Genomic DNA, 15729 nt, shown 5'->3' on the forward strand with positions numbered 1-15729 from the left:
GGAGGGGAATCAATGCAAGACAGATGGTTCATGAAGACATAATTAACAGAACTGAGTGGCTAAAGCAGTGTGGGGAGCAGAAAATTCAGAGCACGTGCATCTGAGAACGAGGATTCTTGGGAAGAAGAAACCACTTCTGGAAGAGACAAGGGATGTCTAAAGGAGAAGCAGGTGTAAGGAGGATAAAAATTCAGTCTGAGATGTGCCAGGTTAGATGTGGGCTACCCCATTCAAAAGGAGATGTTGTAAAACTGGAAATGAACTGGCTGGGTGAGACGCTGGGACTGGTGGGGAGCAGGTGCAGGTGGCGGCCACAGAGAGACGTAAGGAGAGAATCGTGGAGGTGCCTCCAGGGGGCAGTCACAATCGGGGCTGGGGCAAGGAAGACGGAACCTGGGAGCAGACAGAGCAGCAGCCAGAGTGTGGGAGGGAAGCGGAAGAACACAGTGCCTCTGAAACTTTGGCAGCTGAGTTCCTGGAAAGAAGTGATGGACAGCAAGGTCAGATGCTCCACAGCCAGGGAAATAAGGGCTGGGTTAGCCTGATAGATGGAGTGATGACCGTTAAGAGCAGTTTCAGCTTCTTGAAAACTAGTAGTAGGTCTTAGGAATTCATAAAGGAAGGAAATGGGATCAGTATGGGTCTGTAGACTTCCAGGGAACATCTTGAGGAAAAGAATGGGGGGAAAATGGAATTTCAGCGGGGAGTGGCACAAACACAAGTATTTTTCATCCTAGAAATAGGCATGGTTTGGAGTGAAAGTCAAGATACTGAAGGAGGAGGGAGACTTGAGTTTGTAGGGGGATGAGGGAGCTGGTTTGGGATGAAGCAGGTGAAGGTAGGGGCAGCCTGGGAATTGAGGTGGGAAGAAGTGAGAGGCAGCGAGAAGTTGATGTTGTGGAAAGAACATGACACAAACAGATTTGATTTCTTAGTGAAGAAAGGGATGAAAACTTACAGGGGGAGGAAGTGGGAGAGTGGCCTGGGGAAAAGGTAGGAATAGGTGTTTGGGGAGATGAAGGTAATTCACACGAGATGAGAGGAGACTTGCAGAAGCTAGGGATCCCCTAGTGGCAACTGAAGATGCCCCCAAGAGTGATCAGTTGCTGGTGTATGTTCACTCTGATTTTTTTGCAGCAGTTCTGTGCTGGGGATTAAGACTAGCAGTGCCTCTCAACGGGGCTGAACAAAGGGTGATTTGGAGTGGAGAGAGAGATTTGGGTGCAGTGACAGAGTCAAAACGTCTTACAGTTAAAATGTCAGGTTGGACTTTGGGCTCCTTGCTGGCTATTTGGAATTTGTGGAATGAAGTGATTTTCCAACAAAAAAGCAAGACTTTAGAAAAATGTTCCTAAGTCTCCATTTGGCTATCGGGTGAGTTGTGTGGATTTTTTTTGAAGCACCAAATCTGTATGGAAGATGAAATTGCTGATCCTGGGGGCAAATGCCACTAAGGATTACATGGCAGCTGGGGCTGGGGTATTTTATGAGAAAAGCTAACTAGGGACCCTCAAAGGTATCTGTCCTGCCTCATCACTGAATTATCTCAAATGAACTGCATTTGTCACCCCCACTAGGATGGAAGACTCCATCTGGACAGCGATCCTGTACTTTCTGATCCCATTCTCTGCATAGAATGGGGCTGACCCCAGAACAGGCATTTCACAAATATCCTCTAACTTGATTGCATTCTGATCATGTGCAGTTTGGGGACTTGTTCCAGGGTATTTGGTGTTTTGTTCATCAGTACTAGGGCAGGCCTATGCTGCCATGGGCGGAACACCTCATGTAGCCTTTGGAATCATCATGAAAAGAAGAAAGAAAGTTCTGTATCTTAATGGAAAATTGCACTGGTAGTGTGCAGATCAGAAAGTCATTTAATCCATGAATGAAGACACATGGATGGGTAAATTTTATAAACTAAAACAATCTGGCAGATCCCCTGCTGAGAGTGGTTGCTGGTAAGCCTGGTCATGAGTCTGGACTACATGCAATCCCCATGCAGGACAGTAGGATGTTATGGAATTAGCTGGAGAACCAATGATGCAGGAAGTGTGGGCTCAAGTACTGAACAGAGGAGGCAATCAGTGCCCCTCCCTGCAATGTGCACTCATCACCTAGAGACTCACAGCATGGAGGAGATGCAGCATACGCGGCCTGAGTACCTAGCTTAGCACGTGCTCACTGGTGACTGTCTTATTATCTATTATTTCAAGCCAAATGTCTCCTATTCCATGAGAGTATATCCTCCAGTATCGTGGCAAATAAGGAATGATTGGATGTCCTTTGAAGCTGGAATGAAGAAAACCTTCCAGGAGCTGTTTTTCAGAAACACTGGCAAATGTTTGCCATGGGCAACACTGTGTTTCTAAAGGGCAGGTGGTGAGGCCATTGTCAGGGTTTCCAGGAAGATACATAAAAGCCTGAGCATCGTGCAGTCCTAATCCTAGCTCCCAGACTGAGCAAATGTGTAGCAGATTAAACATTTATCTATTGTCCTGTCCACCTCAATAAAACGGGGCACTCTTTAAAGTGGTTGCCTTAATGACGTTTGTGTGTCTTGGAATGCCACCCCAGGGCAAACAAACGACATCTGAAAATGTGAAAACATGAAAATCAATAACAAGAAATGAAAAGTTCATTTCACTGATAAAACATCATTTATCTTAATCATTGGGGCTTCTCAGAAATTCCTAAGTGCCCTTTTAAATGCCAGCATCAAGGCTAATGCCCACAGTGTGCAGAGGGGAGTTGAGGCGAGAATCCTGATTGCTTGGGCCAGGGAGCCTGCTAAGGAGAAGAATGCTTGTGGGGCAGGTGACCACTGGACTGCTTTCCAGCCAAGGAGCTCCCAAGCAGGGGTGTCTTCTAATATTTCTGGTATTTCAGTTCCAGTGAAAATAAAATTATATACTACTTTCCTATGAAAGATATTTCACAAGACCCTAACTGTGCAGCAAAAGTGACCCACTTTTGGTAGGCCTTATGTAATAATAATAATTCATGCTGATTAATAAGAATTGGGAAAATGAAATTACTACTGCACTTCCAGACACCCTATACCTTGCCCTGCTCCCAGGCTGGAGAACAGCATTCCGACTCCCCACATTGAACCCAAATAGGGATGAAATGGTAGAAGTCCTCTGGTAAGCAGGTTGGAGGCACTGGTCCCCAGGGAACAGCTTTCTGGCGGTAGTCTCTCCTTTGCTTTACATGTGCAGCCTCATCCAGCCTTCTGGTTTCCTTGTGTGTGTGTTCAGTCGTGTCTAACTATTTGCAACCCCATGGACTCTACCTCACCAGGTTCTTCTGTCCATGGAATTTTTCAGGCAAGAATCCTGGAAATCCTGCTCCAGGGGATCTTCCTGATACAGGGATCTAAACCGCATCTCTTGGGTCTCCTGCATTGGCAGGCGGTTTCTTCACCACTCCACCACCTGGGAAGCCCTGTTTGGTTCCTTAGCTCTTCTCATAAGACCCAAATGTAGAGAGGATGGGGATGGCCTGAGAGCTCCTTCGATCCCTGCAGGAGGTAGAGTATTGAGCGCCCAGTAGGCCTTGCCTTTGGATAGCACACCCAGGCTTCCTGTGCATGCTTGAGACCAGATTAGCGTGTGGTGGGGCAGAAGCTGGAGCTCCTCTCCTGGGCCCTTTGCTCTCCAGCCACAACCATGATAAGGCAATGGGAAGGGCAGTCCATATTACTGACATAGGTTTCTCCAAAGTTTTCCCACACAGTTGCCAGAAGGCTTTTTTAAAAACATACATTGCTTCCTATTTTTCCTATGATAGAATCTGTAATCCTCTTATCTGACACTTCTCCCCTCTCACTCTGTACTCTAGCCATCCTGACTTCCTACCAGTTTGTTTAGGGAACGGAGTCTTCTCCTAGCTGGGATCCTGTTCTTAATAATTCTTTACTTGAATAGCTCAGTGATTCAGGTGTCACTTCATTTTTATTTATTAGAAAGTCTTTCTTTTTAAAAAAAACTTTGTTTTTTTATTTGGCTGTGTCAGATCTTCGTTGCATCCCGTGGGATCTTTCGTTGTGGTGCATGGACTCTAGTTGTGGCTCGTGGGCTCAGTAGCTGTGGCACACAGGCTTAGCTGCTTCTTGGCATGTGGGATCTTTGTTCCCCGGCCAGGGATCCAACCTGTGTTCCTTGCTTTGCAGGATGGATTCTTAACCTTTGGATCACCAGGAAACTCCCTCAGGTATCATTTTAAAATGTTATTTTGCCAGAGACCTCTCTTGACCTCAAAATCTAAATGAGACCTCCTTCAGAGTTTTATGTACTTCTCCAAGAGGTCATCTCAATTTGTCAGTACCTTTAATTTGTGATTATTTTTAAGCTCTCTGAGTGAGCCTTGCTGGCCACTGGTCACAGTTCACCTAATGCATCGTGGACACTCAATACATACTTCTAGACCATATGGCCTAAGGGTTAAATGAATGGATGAGTTCCACAGAGTACTCAGCCTGCAAATACTTCAGGGACCAAATAGGTCCCGTGGTCAAGCACGACTGGGATGCCCTCTTCTGTCCCCCCTTAGAGAGTCATAATCTTCATTAGTGCAGGGAACACTGAGTCGGGCTCCAATGAGGAAAAAAAAAGCATAAAATAAAACCCAAACTGTTTTATTAACAGTTTATTAAAGGGAGTTTAATTTTCTTTGGCCTCTTGTTTTCTCAACTCAAGGGTGACATATTTTTCACCTCACATCTATTAACTTCTTACAGAATGTACTTTTCAGAGATGCTTCACTGGTGCTTCCTGCCTGGGAAATCTGCAAATCCAAAAGATGGTCGAGCTTGGGGTGGGGACTGGGCATCCTCCATTGAGCACACTCATGGCGCCTGGCTGTCATCATGAACACATGTGCAAACACTAAAAAAGCAAAGCATCGGGCATGAGCAAATCTTGTAGCTACCCTGGGTTTATATTTTTTAGGAAAGAGAGAGGAAAAAACAGTGAAAATTCTCTGTGTGCAGATAGAATCTTTGCAGTTATAACAGTGAGCAACTCCTATATTACTCGTCTTTTACTGGAACCTGAATTTACAAGTGTTAGGAAGCTGATGAGTCTACCAACCACCCAGTAATTGCATCTCAATTGTTTTCTTGTTCTCAGTATTCGCAGCAACTCTTGAATTTTCCAACGGATATAAGTGAATTTTGGGCGGGGGTGGAGATTGCATGCAATATTAGCATTAGTGGAGGCTTCAGAACACACCCTTTTGGCATCTTTAGTATGTTGTATGTAGGTAGGGTTCTTGAGGTGGGGTTGTAATTAAGTGCAGTGGATCTGAAATTATTTTTGATCAGCCCCTACTTAGGGCAAAACTGCTTGACTTACCGACTCCATCTAGTCTCATTTTCCAGTGGAAAAATAAATTAATGATAATTTTGGGGGAGTGGATTATGTATACATTTGTTCTAGCACTGGAGTATGGATGATTCATATTTGAACCACAATGTATACATGTCTGAGAGTCAAGTTATTGGAAAATTACAGCCCAGGGATACTGTTGATGCAAATAAGCTTCAGTGTACTCTGTTGGGTTAACCAGGAAAACCACAACAAAATAAACTGATAATGATAAAGCTAAGCTAACTGTAATTCATAATTAAAAAGTACCAAGAGCAGCAATTGCAAATAGCAACCAACTCAAGACAACATTGATGATGTGCTGATAAAGAGTCCTTCTCCCAGACTTTGGAAATGTCAGCTCTGTGCCTGCACATGTGAAATTGGAGCCTTCCCATAGAGCAGACGGGCTCTGCATGGGTGGCTGGGCTTGTAGCAGGATACTGTGGGGTACTCAGTGACTTTTAGTATTTTCTGAGTCAGTTACAAATTAGTAGCCCTAGTAATATGTACAACTACAAGCTTAATCAAACTGTTCACCATTTACCATAATGATCCAAAGGAGGCCTTTAAGAAATAAATTCAGTTGAGGACACAGGGGAATGTTTCTGGTAATGTCCTCTCCACCCCCCACCCCAGTAGGTCCCAGTCTTGACTGTTTAGAACATTACCTCGTTCTGGTGGGGCTTTCATTTTCTAGCTCATACAGAGCAGGGATGTGCATCTGGATTTATAAAGTACTCATATTCTCAGTTTAAGGAGTTTTAATACCCAGCACAAAATAATCTCTAAGATAGAACATTAAATGAAAAAAAGCAGTGTGCATGATAGTATGTATAATATGCTATTTATGCTTAAAAATTGGTCTTATATATGTTGACAGATATTTATATACCTTATATTGTGGGGGTATCTGGAAGCTAATACTAGAAACAGAACAAAATAGTTGCCTCTGGAGACAGGTATTGTCTGCTGGGAAAAAGGAGGGAGGAAGATTGGGTTTTTCATTAGATATCCATTCATGCTTTTTGAATTTTGCACAATTTACACATTAATTATCAAAAATATGAAAGAATCTAAATTTAGAAAAGAGGAAAAAAGGATCCAGTGAGCCTACAGAGACTTGATTTTTGCCTCAGCTTTTTTTTTTCTTTTAAAAGAGACAAGGGTTATGTTTGGTTTATTTGTTTTCTGATGCCTTTTACCCCCTCTTCAAAAACAGTCATGTATTAAGCAGGAGGTTCCATAATATAAAGAAAAACCTCTAAATGAGATGGCAGGGTTATAAAACCAGGCCCAAGCCCTGGAATTTCAGAGTAAGATAAAGACCTTGGTCTCAAAACACCATTTTCTGACAAATTGGACCTGCTATTAAAAAAATTTCCAAGTGTTCTGATGTGTTTTCATATAGTGCATATGTAAAATACAAAAAGGAGTGCGCTTAATAAGTCACTTGCCCACTGTCCATTTGCAGCTTGAATATAAGAAAAAAACACAAAATGGAGACAAAATTCATATAGCAAAGCACATTTAAATGAGTTCATTTCTCTTATTTCATCTGCTTTAGTATTGCTCAAGGAGACAAAGCAATTATTTATGCTGATTTGCTATCAGGAATTTAAAAACGAGCAACAGAAATAATACTGTATTTAGTGTTTCCTAATGACAAATATTTCACTAATTATGTAAAAAAGGATTGTATTCTTTTACACAGATTGACACAAGAGAGTGCATATTTCTCTGTATCTTAAAATGCTGAGTAATACTTCTTTCTTAGAGTGAAATCTCTCCAGAAATAAGTAGTATATTGAAATTATATGGGTTTTGAGTGACTGCAGTGAGACTGTAGAGTAAGAATTGATGAAAAGCAGGAAGGAATGTTTGGACACGATGGAAGGCCTCCCTCTGGGTGGTGTAGATAGAGGTCATGACGAATTCCTCAAATCAGAGAAGGGCTTTGTGCTACTGGGCCTAAAGTAGTACTAAAGTAGGCACAGACATCCAGAGGTGGGAATACAGGCTGGTGTCCACTTAGCATACTTTGGAAAATTCTACAATGAAGATACATCAGTACAAGTTATTACCTATCCCAAGGCTTTGGTCAACTTAGAGTACAAATGTTAAATACCACAAGCCAACATCCCACGGTCTGAAGATGTCCCCTGTATGCTAAGTGTGCAAGTATTTGCCCCACGCTTCTTGTCCTCCTAGTCAACCCCCTTCAGCCCCTTTCCTATCCCAGGCCCTGAAGGCTGGGACAACTTGAGCCCTGTATTCCAAACTTGGGTTCATGTAGAGGGGATCCATGTAACCACAAGCCCGCGGGTAACCCATGCAAGGAAACCTACTCAGATTGGGTCTAAATAACTTACATTTTTGCTTGCCTGAATTAGCCAGTAATTGCATGTGGGTAGACTTCGCCAGAAATGGTCTAAATGATCAATTAGAGGGCAAAAAGGAGTTCCTTTCTTTAAAGCTCAAGAGTCCCTGTTGAAGAGCCCTGCTTCCCAAGCCCTGCTCGCATGGGCCTGTGCCCAGCTCTCTGCGGTGCCTGGGTATATTGTACATTTGCCTAACGATAATGAATCGAGGACTTATTTTGTAGGAAAATATAGGGCACTTCCATTACATGCAATCAGGCAAAAAGGCTGCAAAATGTGCCACTCCATTAATTTTAAACAGAATCCTTTCCAAATGTCACCCTGAAACCAGAACAAGGGGTTATTACAAATCTGAAGGAATTAAGAGTAATTTTCATTTGTACAAAGGAGTTGAGGGATACGGCTCCTGCCACACACACACTATTAATTGGGCTAAATTTGATTTGCCAATTTCAGTGTGAACCACTGAGTCCTGACTTAGCCTGCCTGGTGCTGAGATCAGGGGGTCCTTCTTCTTGAAGGGCGCAGGTGCACATGCACGCATATACACACATGCAAACGCAAGTACAGAATGTACAGAAAATGTAACATAATGGGCTAGTTATTAACCAATATGTTCTTCAAAGAAGCAAAACAAATGGCAGCTTCTGGGAAGTCAGGCAACCTCTCTGAGCCTGTTTCCTTATCTGTAAAAGGGGCTGATAACATCATCTTCAGTGGGAGTCGTGAGTATTCACGAGTTGGAGTAGGTCAGAGCACTTAGTGTGGTGCCCAGCCCATAGGTTACACCCATTAAATGGTAATTCTTATCTCTGTTTTCATTTTCTGAGGGTGGGTGAGTGGGTGGGTGGGCTCTTGTGCCTAAGCCGGTTCCAGATTACACAGAAGGAAATCTGGACCTGGAACCAGGTTGGGACAACCTTCACAAGCCATTGTGGGGTCAGCCTCAGAGCCTAGGAGGTCAGATCAGCCCACTGAGTCACTGGTCATTTCCTTCCTGATCTCAGTTCCCACTAACTCTGGGAAAAGAGCAGCCGGACTTGGAGGAGAGCGCAGAGCAGGAGACAGGAATAAGCAGGATAAGGCGGCTCTGGGGACGGTCCAGTCTGACGCTCACTCCACATTCCGGTACTTGGTGAAGAGGTTGTACAGCACTCGCAGCGTAGATTTCAGGTCACAGTTGACAATGTCTGCATAGGATACAGAACAAAAAACACATTGCTTCAGTGGCGCCCAAATTGGCAGTGTTTGTCCCCTTCCTCCTGCCACCCACCACGGGTGCCCAGCATGTCCCAGGGGAGGGTGAGCGCGCTCTCTCTCTCTCTCTCTCTCCCCCCCTCCCCCCCTCCCTCCCTCCCTCCCTCTCCCCACCCCCCGCCCCCCGTAGGACGTCACTGTGTGCTCCAGAAAAGCCAGCTCCCTGTCCTGCTGGGACAGAAGAGCATCCCACAAGACGACCAGGGGCAGGTGGGTGTTGAAGGATGATGGGAGGGCTGTGCAGCCAGACTTCAGAGCAGGGGGCAGTGAGGGGCAGAGGTGCTGGGGTATTGGTGTTGCACCTCTCACTGAGAGACAGCGGGCCCCAGGGCATGCAGACTTTGCCCTGGAATCAGCATCTCAGGTGCGAGGACCCTGACCCGACTCTGTCCCCTGGTCTCACCTGTGTCTGGGGGCCCCTCTGCCTTTACCCTGCACCACAGAGCCAGCTGTGAGTGGTGGAAAGGAGGGGACAGCCTGGGGCTACAGTGGGGGACAAGGCGGTGGCTTAGGACTAAGCCACCTCTCGTTTAAGAAGGGAGGGCGGGCCCCTAGATGGCATAGGAGCCCGCCTGGCAGGGAATACTAGGTAGATAGGTGTCGTCTGAAAGGTTAAGGACGGAGCAAAGTGGCCGGGTTTGAGTGGGGAGCTGGACCCTACTATCAGGAGAATTCCACTGCAGGTCCTGAGCTTTCATGCAACCATTTCCTCCCATCCTGACTTCCCCTGTCCCCTCTCTCTGTTCTTCTCTTCACTGGTCACTTTCTCTGGCTGCCTCGCTAACCGTCTGCTGACGCTGGCTCCTCCACCTTCCCTCCACAAGGCTCTGCTCTGGCCCCTGTGCAATCATGACCCTGCTGGAGAGCCCTCCCTGAAGAACCAGCATAGAGAAAACATAAAGAAAGGGCCTCTTTGCCTACTATAGGGCTACATGTTTGTGCGTGCTCAGTCACTTCAGTTGTGTCCAACTCTTTGTGACTCTATGGACTGGAGTCTGCCAGGCTCCTCTGTCCATGGAATTGTTGAGGCAAAATACTGGAGTAGGTATTGCTATGCCCTCCTCCAGGGAACCTTCCTGACCTGGGAATCAAACCCGTGTCTCTTGCATCTCCTGCACTGCAGGTGGATTCTTTACCCACTGAGCCACCTGGGAAGCCCATATAGAGTTAGACTGTAATTATAAGGAAAAGTTAAAAAAAGGAAAAGGTAAAAGCCTGATGACTATACAAGGCAGGAGAGTTGGGGTTGAGGAGTACGTAAGGCCAAAAAGGGCAAGTGGAGGGTAATTTCAGGAGCTGGGGTGGCTGTTTCCCTTGAACTGGATGCTAGTTACAGGTGGCTTGTGGAATATTCCACTAACCCACACTTTTATGTGCCACTCTGTTTATGTGATATTTTTCATAGTAAAAGTTATTAGAAAAAAAAAACCCTAACTGTGCAGAAGGTCAGATGAAGTAAATAATGTCAGAGGATAGAAAGTAATAAATGCTCTAGGATTCAAAAATAGGAGAGAGAGGCTGAGCTGCTGTGAGAGAAGGGTTTGGGGACAGGTCAGGGCTCCAGCAGTGGTCTGGTGAATAGGAATGGGGATCACTCAGGACCAGCAGAGTGGGAGGCGGGGGCTCCAGCGGCTCCAGGTCTTAGCCTGGGGACTCTGGCAGTTGTGGCTGCTGCCATAGTCAGGTGTGCCCAGGTCCCAGCACTGCAAAGATTAAGACCAACTGGGCCCTAAGCTGAGGGCCTAGGACTTGGGAATCTCCTTAGGGCTCCGTCAACTCCTGGAACCCCTCCTGCCTGCTCCTGCCCAGGCCTTGTCTCCATTGTACACCAATCCTGCTCCACCCTGTTGGGCTCAGACTCTGCTCCAAGCTCACTTGCTGATAGATCAGGGGCTCAGGGACCACCCACCAGGCCTGGAGCGCAGCCCCCTTTCTCCTTCCGTGTTGGTTCCTGCACAGGTCTGAGCCTCTAACTGGGATCCTGCCCCGTAGCTGAGACCTGCTACCTCACCCTTCTCAGGCTGAATCACTTTCTGCCAAATACGGTCCCATGTCCTCTGGGCTAATTCCTGTCCTCCCCTTACTGCCTGATGTTCAGTGTTCCTTAAATTCCACCCAAGTCAAAGATTAGGGAGTTAGCCTAAGGAGGAACTGTTAGAGAGGCAGATAGGGGCAAAGGTGAGCTCAACAAGGGAGTGAGTGAAGGGGCAGGTAGGGTAACACTGGGGCCACTGCAGCTGGTTCCTCACTGGGCTCTTCAAAGCCTCTTGCCCTCTCCTGTCCATTGTACTCATTGCAGCTTGACTACTTGGTTTCTGGGTCTGGTTGTACAAGATGCACACTCCACGGTACATTATTCACATTTGCACGGTGTTACCATAGACAACAACATAACTCTGGTCTTAGGAGGTTTCCCTGCTGGCTGAGATGGTAAAGAATGTGCCTATAATGCAAGAGACCCAGGTTCGATCCCTGGGTCGGGAAGATCCCTTGGAATAGGGAATGGCTTCCCACTCCAGTATTCTATGGACAGAGGAGACTGGTGGGCTATAGTCTGTAGGGTCTCAAAGAGTCGGACATGACTGAGTGACTAACAGGAGTTGTCCATCTCACAGCTTGTATGGTCATATAGCCATGTCACTTAAAAGTCCAAAATCCTCATCCATGGTTTTACAGGGCAAAAGCTGACTCCATCCCACCTCTCCAATCTCACGTCAAGCCATGTTCTGCTCATTCACTCTGCACTGACCACACTGGCTTTCTTTTACAACCTCCCAATAGGCTATCCTCCTCCATTATCTCAGCCTCTGCACACACTGTTAAACATCTAGATTGTTCTTCCCAAGTAGCTGACTCCCGATCCTCTTGTAGACCTCAGCTCAAAGCACTGTCTCCTCCGTGAAGCCTTTCTGACACCTGGTCTTGGTGAGGGCACCCTGTCTTATGTTCTCAAAACTCCCACACTCTTCCTTCACAGCACTGTCTCCAGTTCTAAATCAATGATTTGTGTGCTTATTTGATGAAATCTGTCTCTACCTGGACTCTGAGCAATGTGACTGCAGAGAATTGACCGTGTTTTACTCCAGTTCCTGGGCTGGTACCTGGCATGCACAGACCTCAGACATGTTAATAGGAGATAAATGAATGAACTGATGTTGAAGCTGAAACTCCAATACTTTGGCCACCTGATGCGAAGAGCTGACTTATTTGAAAAGACCCTGATGCTGGAAAAGATTGAGGGCAGGAGGAGAAGGGGACAGAGGATGAGATGGCTGGATGGCATCACCGACTCAATGGACATGGGTTTGGGTGGACTCTGGGAGTTGGTGATGGACAGGGAGGCCTGGCGTGCTGTAGTTCATGGGGTCACAAAGAGTCGGACACGACTGAGTGACTGAACTGAACTGAATGAATAATTGCCCAATGTCCTGGAATAGCCAAGAAAGAAAATTCCAGAAAGAGGGGATGAGTAATAGAGCCATATGCTCCCAAGAGGGTAAGAGCTGGAATGATTCTTGAGAACACAGTCCTGCTGGTGGCTTGGGAGTGAGCATGGCCATGTGCAGGTGGGGGCAAAGTGTTCACAGCAGAATGAGCAGTGGCATGGGTGCAAAGGAGGAACTTGGGAGCCTGATGAGGGACAGACACGGATGGAGATGAGAGGATTTGTTTTTCTCCTTTAAAGATAGGTGAGTTCTAAGGTTGCTTGAGAAAGAAAATAGCCAATATGGGAAAAGGTTTCAAAATGACCATTTAACCTAATTAATTTTATTTCTTCTTTTATTGAAGTAGCTTGGTTTACAATATTACATTAGTTTCAGGTGTACAACATAGTGATTCAACATTTCCATAGAGTATACTCCATTTAAAGTCATTAAAGACAATGGCTATATTTTCCTGTGCTGTACAGTACATCCTTGTTGTTTACTTATTTTATACAGAGTGGTTTGTATCTGTTAATCCCCTACTGCTCTCTTGTTCCTCCCTCCTTCCCTTTCCTTCCTGGTAACCACTAGTTTGTTCTCATATCTGTGAGTCTCTGTTTTGCTGTATTCATTCATTCATTTTTCAGATTCTACATATAAGGGAGATAATATAGTATTTGTCTGTCTTTCGCTTATCTCACTAAGCGTAATATTCTGTAGGTCCATCCCTGTTGCTGAAAATGGCAGTATTTCATTTGTCTTCATGACTGAGTAGTATTTCATATTATACATATACCACATTTTCTTAATCCATTGATTTGTTGATAAGCACTTGGGTTGCTTCCAGGTCTTGTCTATTGTAAATAGTGCTGCTGTGAATATCAGGTGCACGTATCTTAGAATTAGAGATTTCATCTTTTCTAGTTACATACCCAGCAGTGGTATTGCTAGATCATATTATACTTCAACTTTTAGTTTTTAAGGAAGCTCCATACTATTTTTCATCAGTTCAGTTGCTTAGTCATATCCAACTCTTTGCAACCCCATGGACTGCAGCATGCCAGGCTTCCCTGTCAATCACCAACCCCCGAAACTTGCTCAAACTCATGTCCATTGAGTCGGTGATGCCATCCAAACATCTCATCCTCTGTCATCCCCTTCTCCTCCTGCCTTCAATCTTTCCCAACATCAAGGTCTGACTTTTCCAATGAGTCAGTTCTTTGCATCAGGTGGCCAAAGTATTGGAGTTTCAGCTTCAGCATCACCTCTTCCAATGAATATTCAGGACTGATTTTGTTTAGGATTGACTGATTGGATCTCCTTGCAGTCCAAGGGACTCTCAAGAGTGTTCTCCAACACCACAGTTCAAAAGCATCAACTCTTCTGTGCTCAGCTTTCTTTATAGTCCAACTCTCACATTCACACATGACTACTGGAAAAACCATAGCTTTGACTAGACAGACCTTTGTTGGCAAAGTAATGTCTCTGCTTTTTAATATGCTCTCTAGGTTGGTCATAACTTTCCTTTTAAGAAGCAAGCATCTTTTAATTTCATGGCTGCAGTCACCATCTTCAGTGATTTTGGAGCCCCCCAAAATAAAGTGCTCACTTCAGCAGCACATATACTATTTTCCACAGTGGCTTCAATAATTTATATTCCTACCAGCAGTGTAGGAGGGTTCCCTTTTCATCCTCTCCAGCATTTACTATTTGCAGGCATTTTCCTGACAGCCATTCTGAGAGGTGTGAGGCACTATCTTACTGTCATTCTGACTTGTGTTTCTCTGATTAGTGATGCTGAGCGTCTTTTCATGTGCTTCTTTCCCATCTGTATATCTTCTTTTGAAAGATGTCTCTTCAGGTATTCTGCTCATTAATCAGGTTGTTTGACTTTTTACTATTGAGTTGTATGAGCTACTTATATATTTTGGATGTTGGTTTAGTTGCTCAGTTGTGTCTGACACTTTGCAGCCCCATGGACTGTAGCCTGCCAGGCTCCTCTGTCCATGGGATTTTCCAGGCAAGAATACTGGAGTGGGGTGCCATTTCCTTCTTCAGGGGAACTTCGCAACCCAGGGATTGAACCCAGGTCTCCTGCATTGCAGGCAGTCTCCCGCATTGCAGACAGATTCTTTACCAGCTGATCTGCAGGGGAGCCTCTAGTAACCACTTACTGGTAATACAATTTGAAAATATTTTCTCCCATTCAGTAGGTTGTTTTGTTTTGTTTTTCAATGTTTCTTCTGATGTGCAAGCTTTTAAATTTAAGTCCCATTTATTTATTTTTGCTTTTGTTTCTTTGCTATTAGGAGAGAGATCTACCAAAATCTGCTACAATTTGTCAATTTGTCAAAGAAGGTCAAAGAGTATTTGGCCTTTGTTCTGCTGTAGGAGTTTTATGGTTTTAGGTCTTAAATTTAGGTCTTTAATCCATTTTGAGTTTATTTTTGTATATAATATGAACAAATGTTCTAATTTCTTTCTTTTACATGTAGCTGTCCAGTTTTCCCAGCACAAGTTATTGAAGAGACTGTCTTTTCTCCATTGTATATTCTTGCCTCCTTTGTTGTAGATAAACTGAGCACAGGTGTGTGGGTTTATTTCTGGGCTCTCTATTCTGTTCCACTGATGTATATGTAATTTTTATTACTGTAGCTTTGCAGTATAAAGTTATGGCAAATGATTCTCCCAGGTTTGTTCTTTATTCTCAAGATTACCTTGGCAATGTGGGGTGTTTTGTGGTTATATATAAATTTTAGGATTATTTTTTCTAGTTCTGTGAAAAATGTCATGAGTATTTTGGAAGGGATTATGTTAAATCTGTAATTGCTTTGAGTGGTTTGGACATCTTAACAGTATTAATCCTTCCAATCCATGAACATGGAATATCTTTCCATTTCTTTGTATCATCTTCAATCTCCTTCATAAGTGTTTCATGGTTTTCAGATTATAGGACTTTCACTTCCTACAAGTTTACTGAATTCATTTATTACTTCTAGTAGTTTTTTGGTGGAGACTTTAAGGTTTTCAAAATATAGTATCATGTCATCTACAAAGGTGACTTTGTAGATGTCACCTTTGTAGTTTTTCTTCCTGCCCAGTTGGATACTTTTTATTTCTCTTTTCTGACTGCTATGGCTAGGACTTCCAACACTGTGTTAACTAGAAGTGATGAAAATGGGCATCCTTGTCTTATTCTGGATTTTAGAGAAAAAGCTTTTTAGCTTTTCACTGTTGAGTATGGAGTTAACTGTGGGTTTATCATGTTATTGTTCAGTTGCTCAGTTGTTGTATGAC

General features: G+C 44.4%; 1 protein-coding gene across 2 annotated transcripts in view; it reads right to left on the reverse strand.

Moving 5' to 3' along the window:
• Nucleotides 1-6880: 6880 nt before the first annotated feature.
• Nucleotides 6881-15729, reverse strand: part of PARVA (parvin alpha) — a 172480-nt gene continuing 163631 nt past the window's right edge. For both annotated transcript variants that reach the window (XM_043902827.1, XM_043902835.1), the window contains one exon: nucleotides 6881-8940. In XM_043902827.1, coding sequence (XP_043758762.1) covers nucleotides 8864-8940 — 77 coding nt within the window. In that variant the 3' untranslated portion in view covers nucleotides 6881-8863. The remainder of the gene's footprint in view (nucleotides 8941-15729) is intronic.

Source organism: Cervus elaphus, chromosome 1 (assembly GCF_910594005.1).
Source record: "Cervus elaphus chromosome 1, mCerEla1.1, whole genome shotgun sequence".
Lineage (NCBI taxonomy): Eukaryota > Metazoa > Chordata > Mammalia > Artiodactyla > Cervidae > Cervus > Cervus elaphus.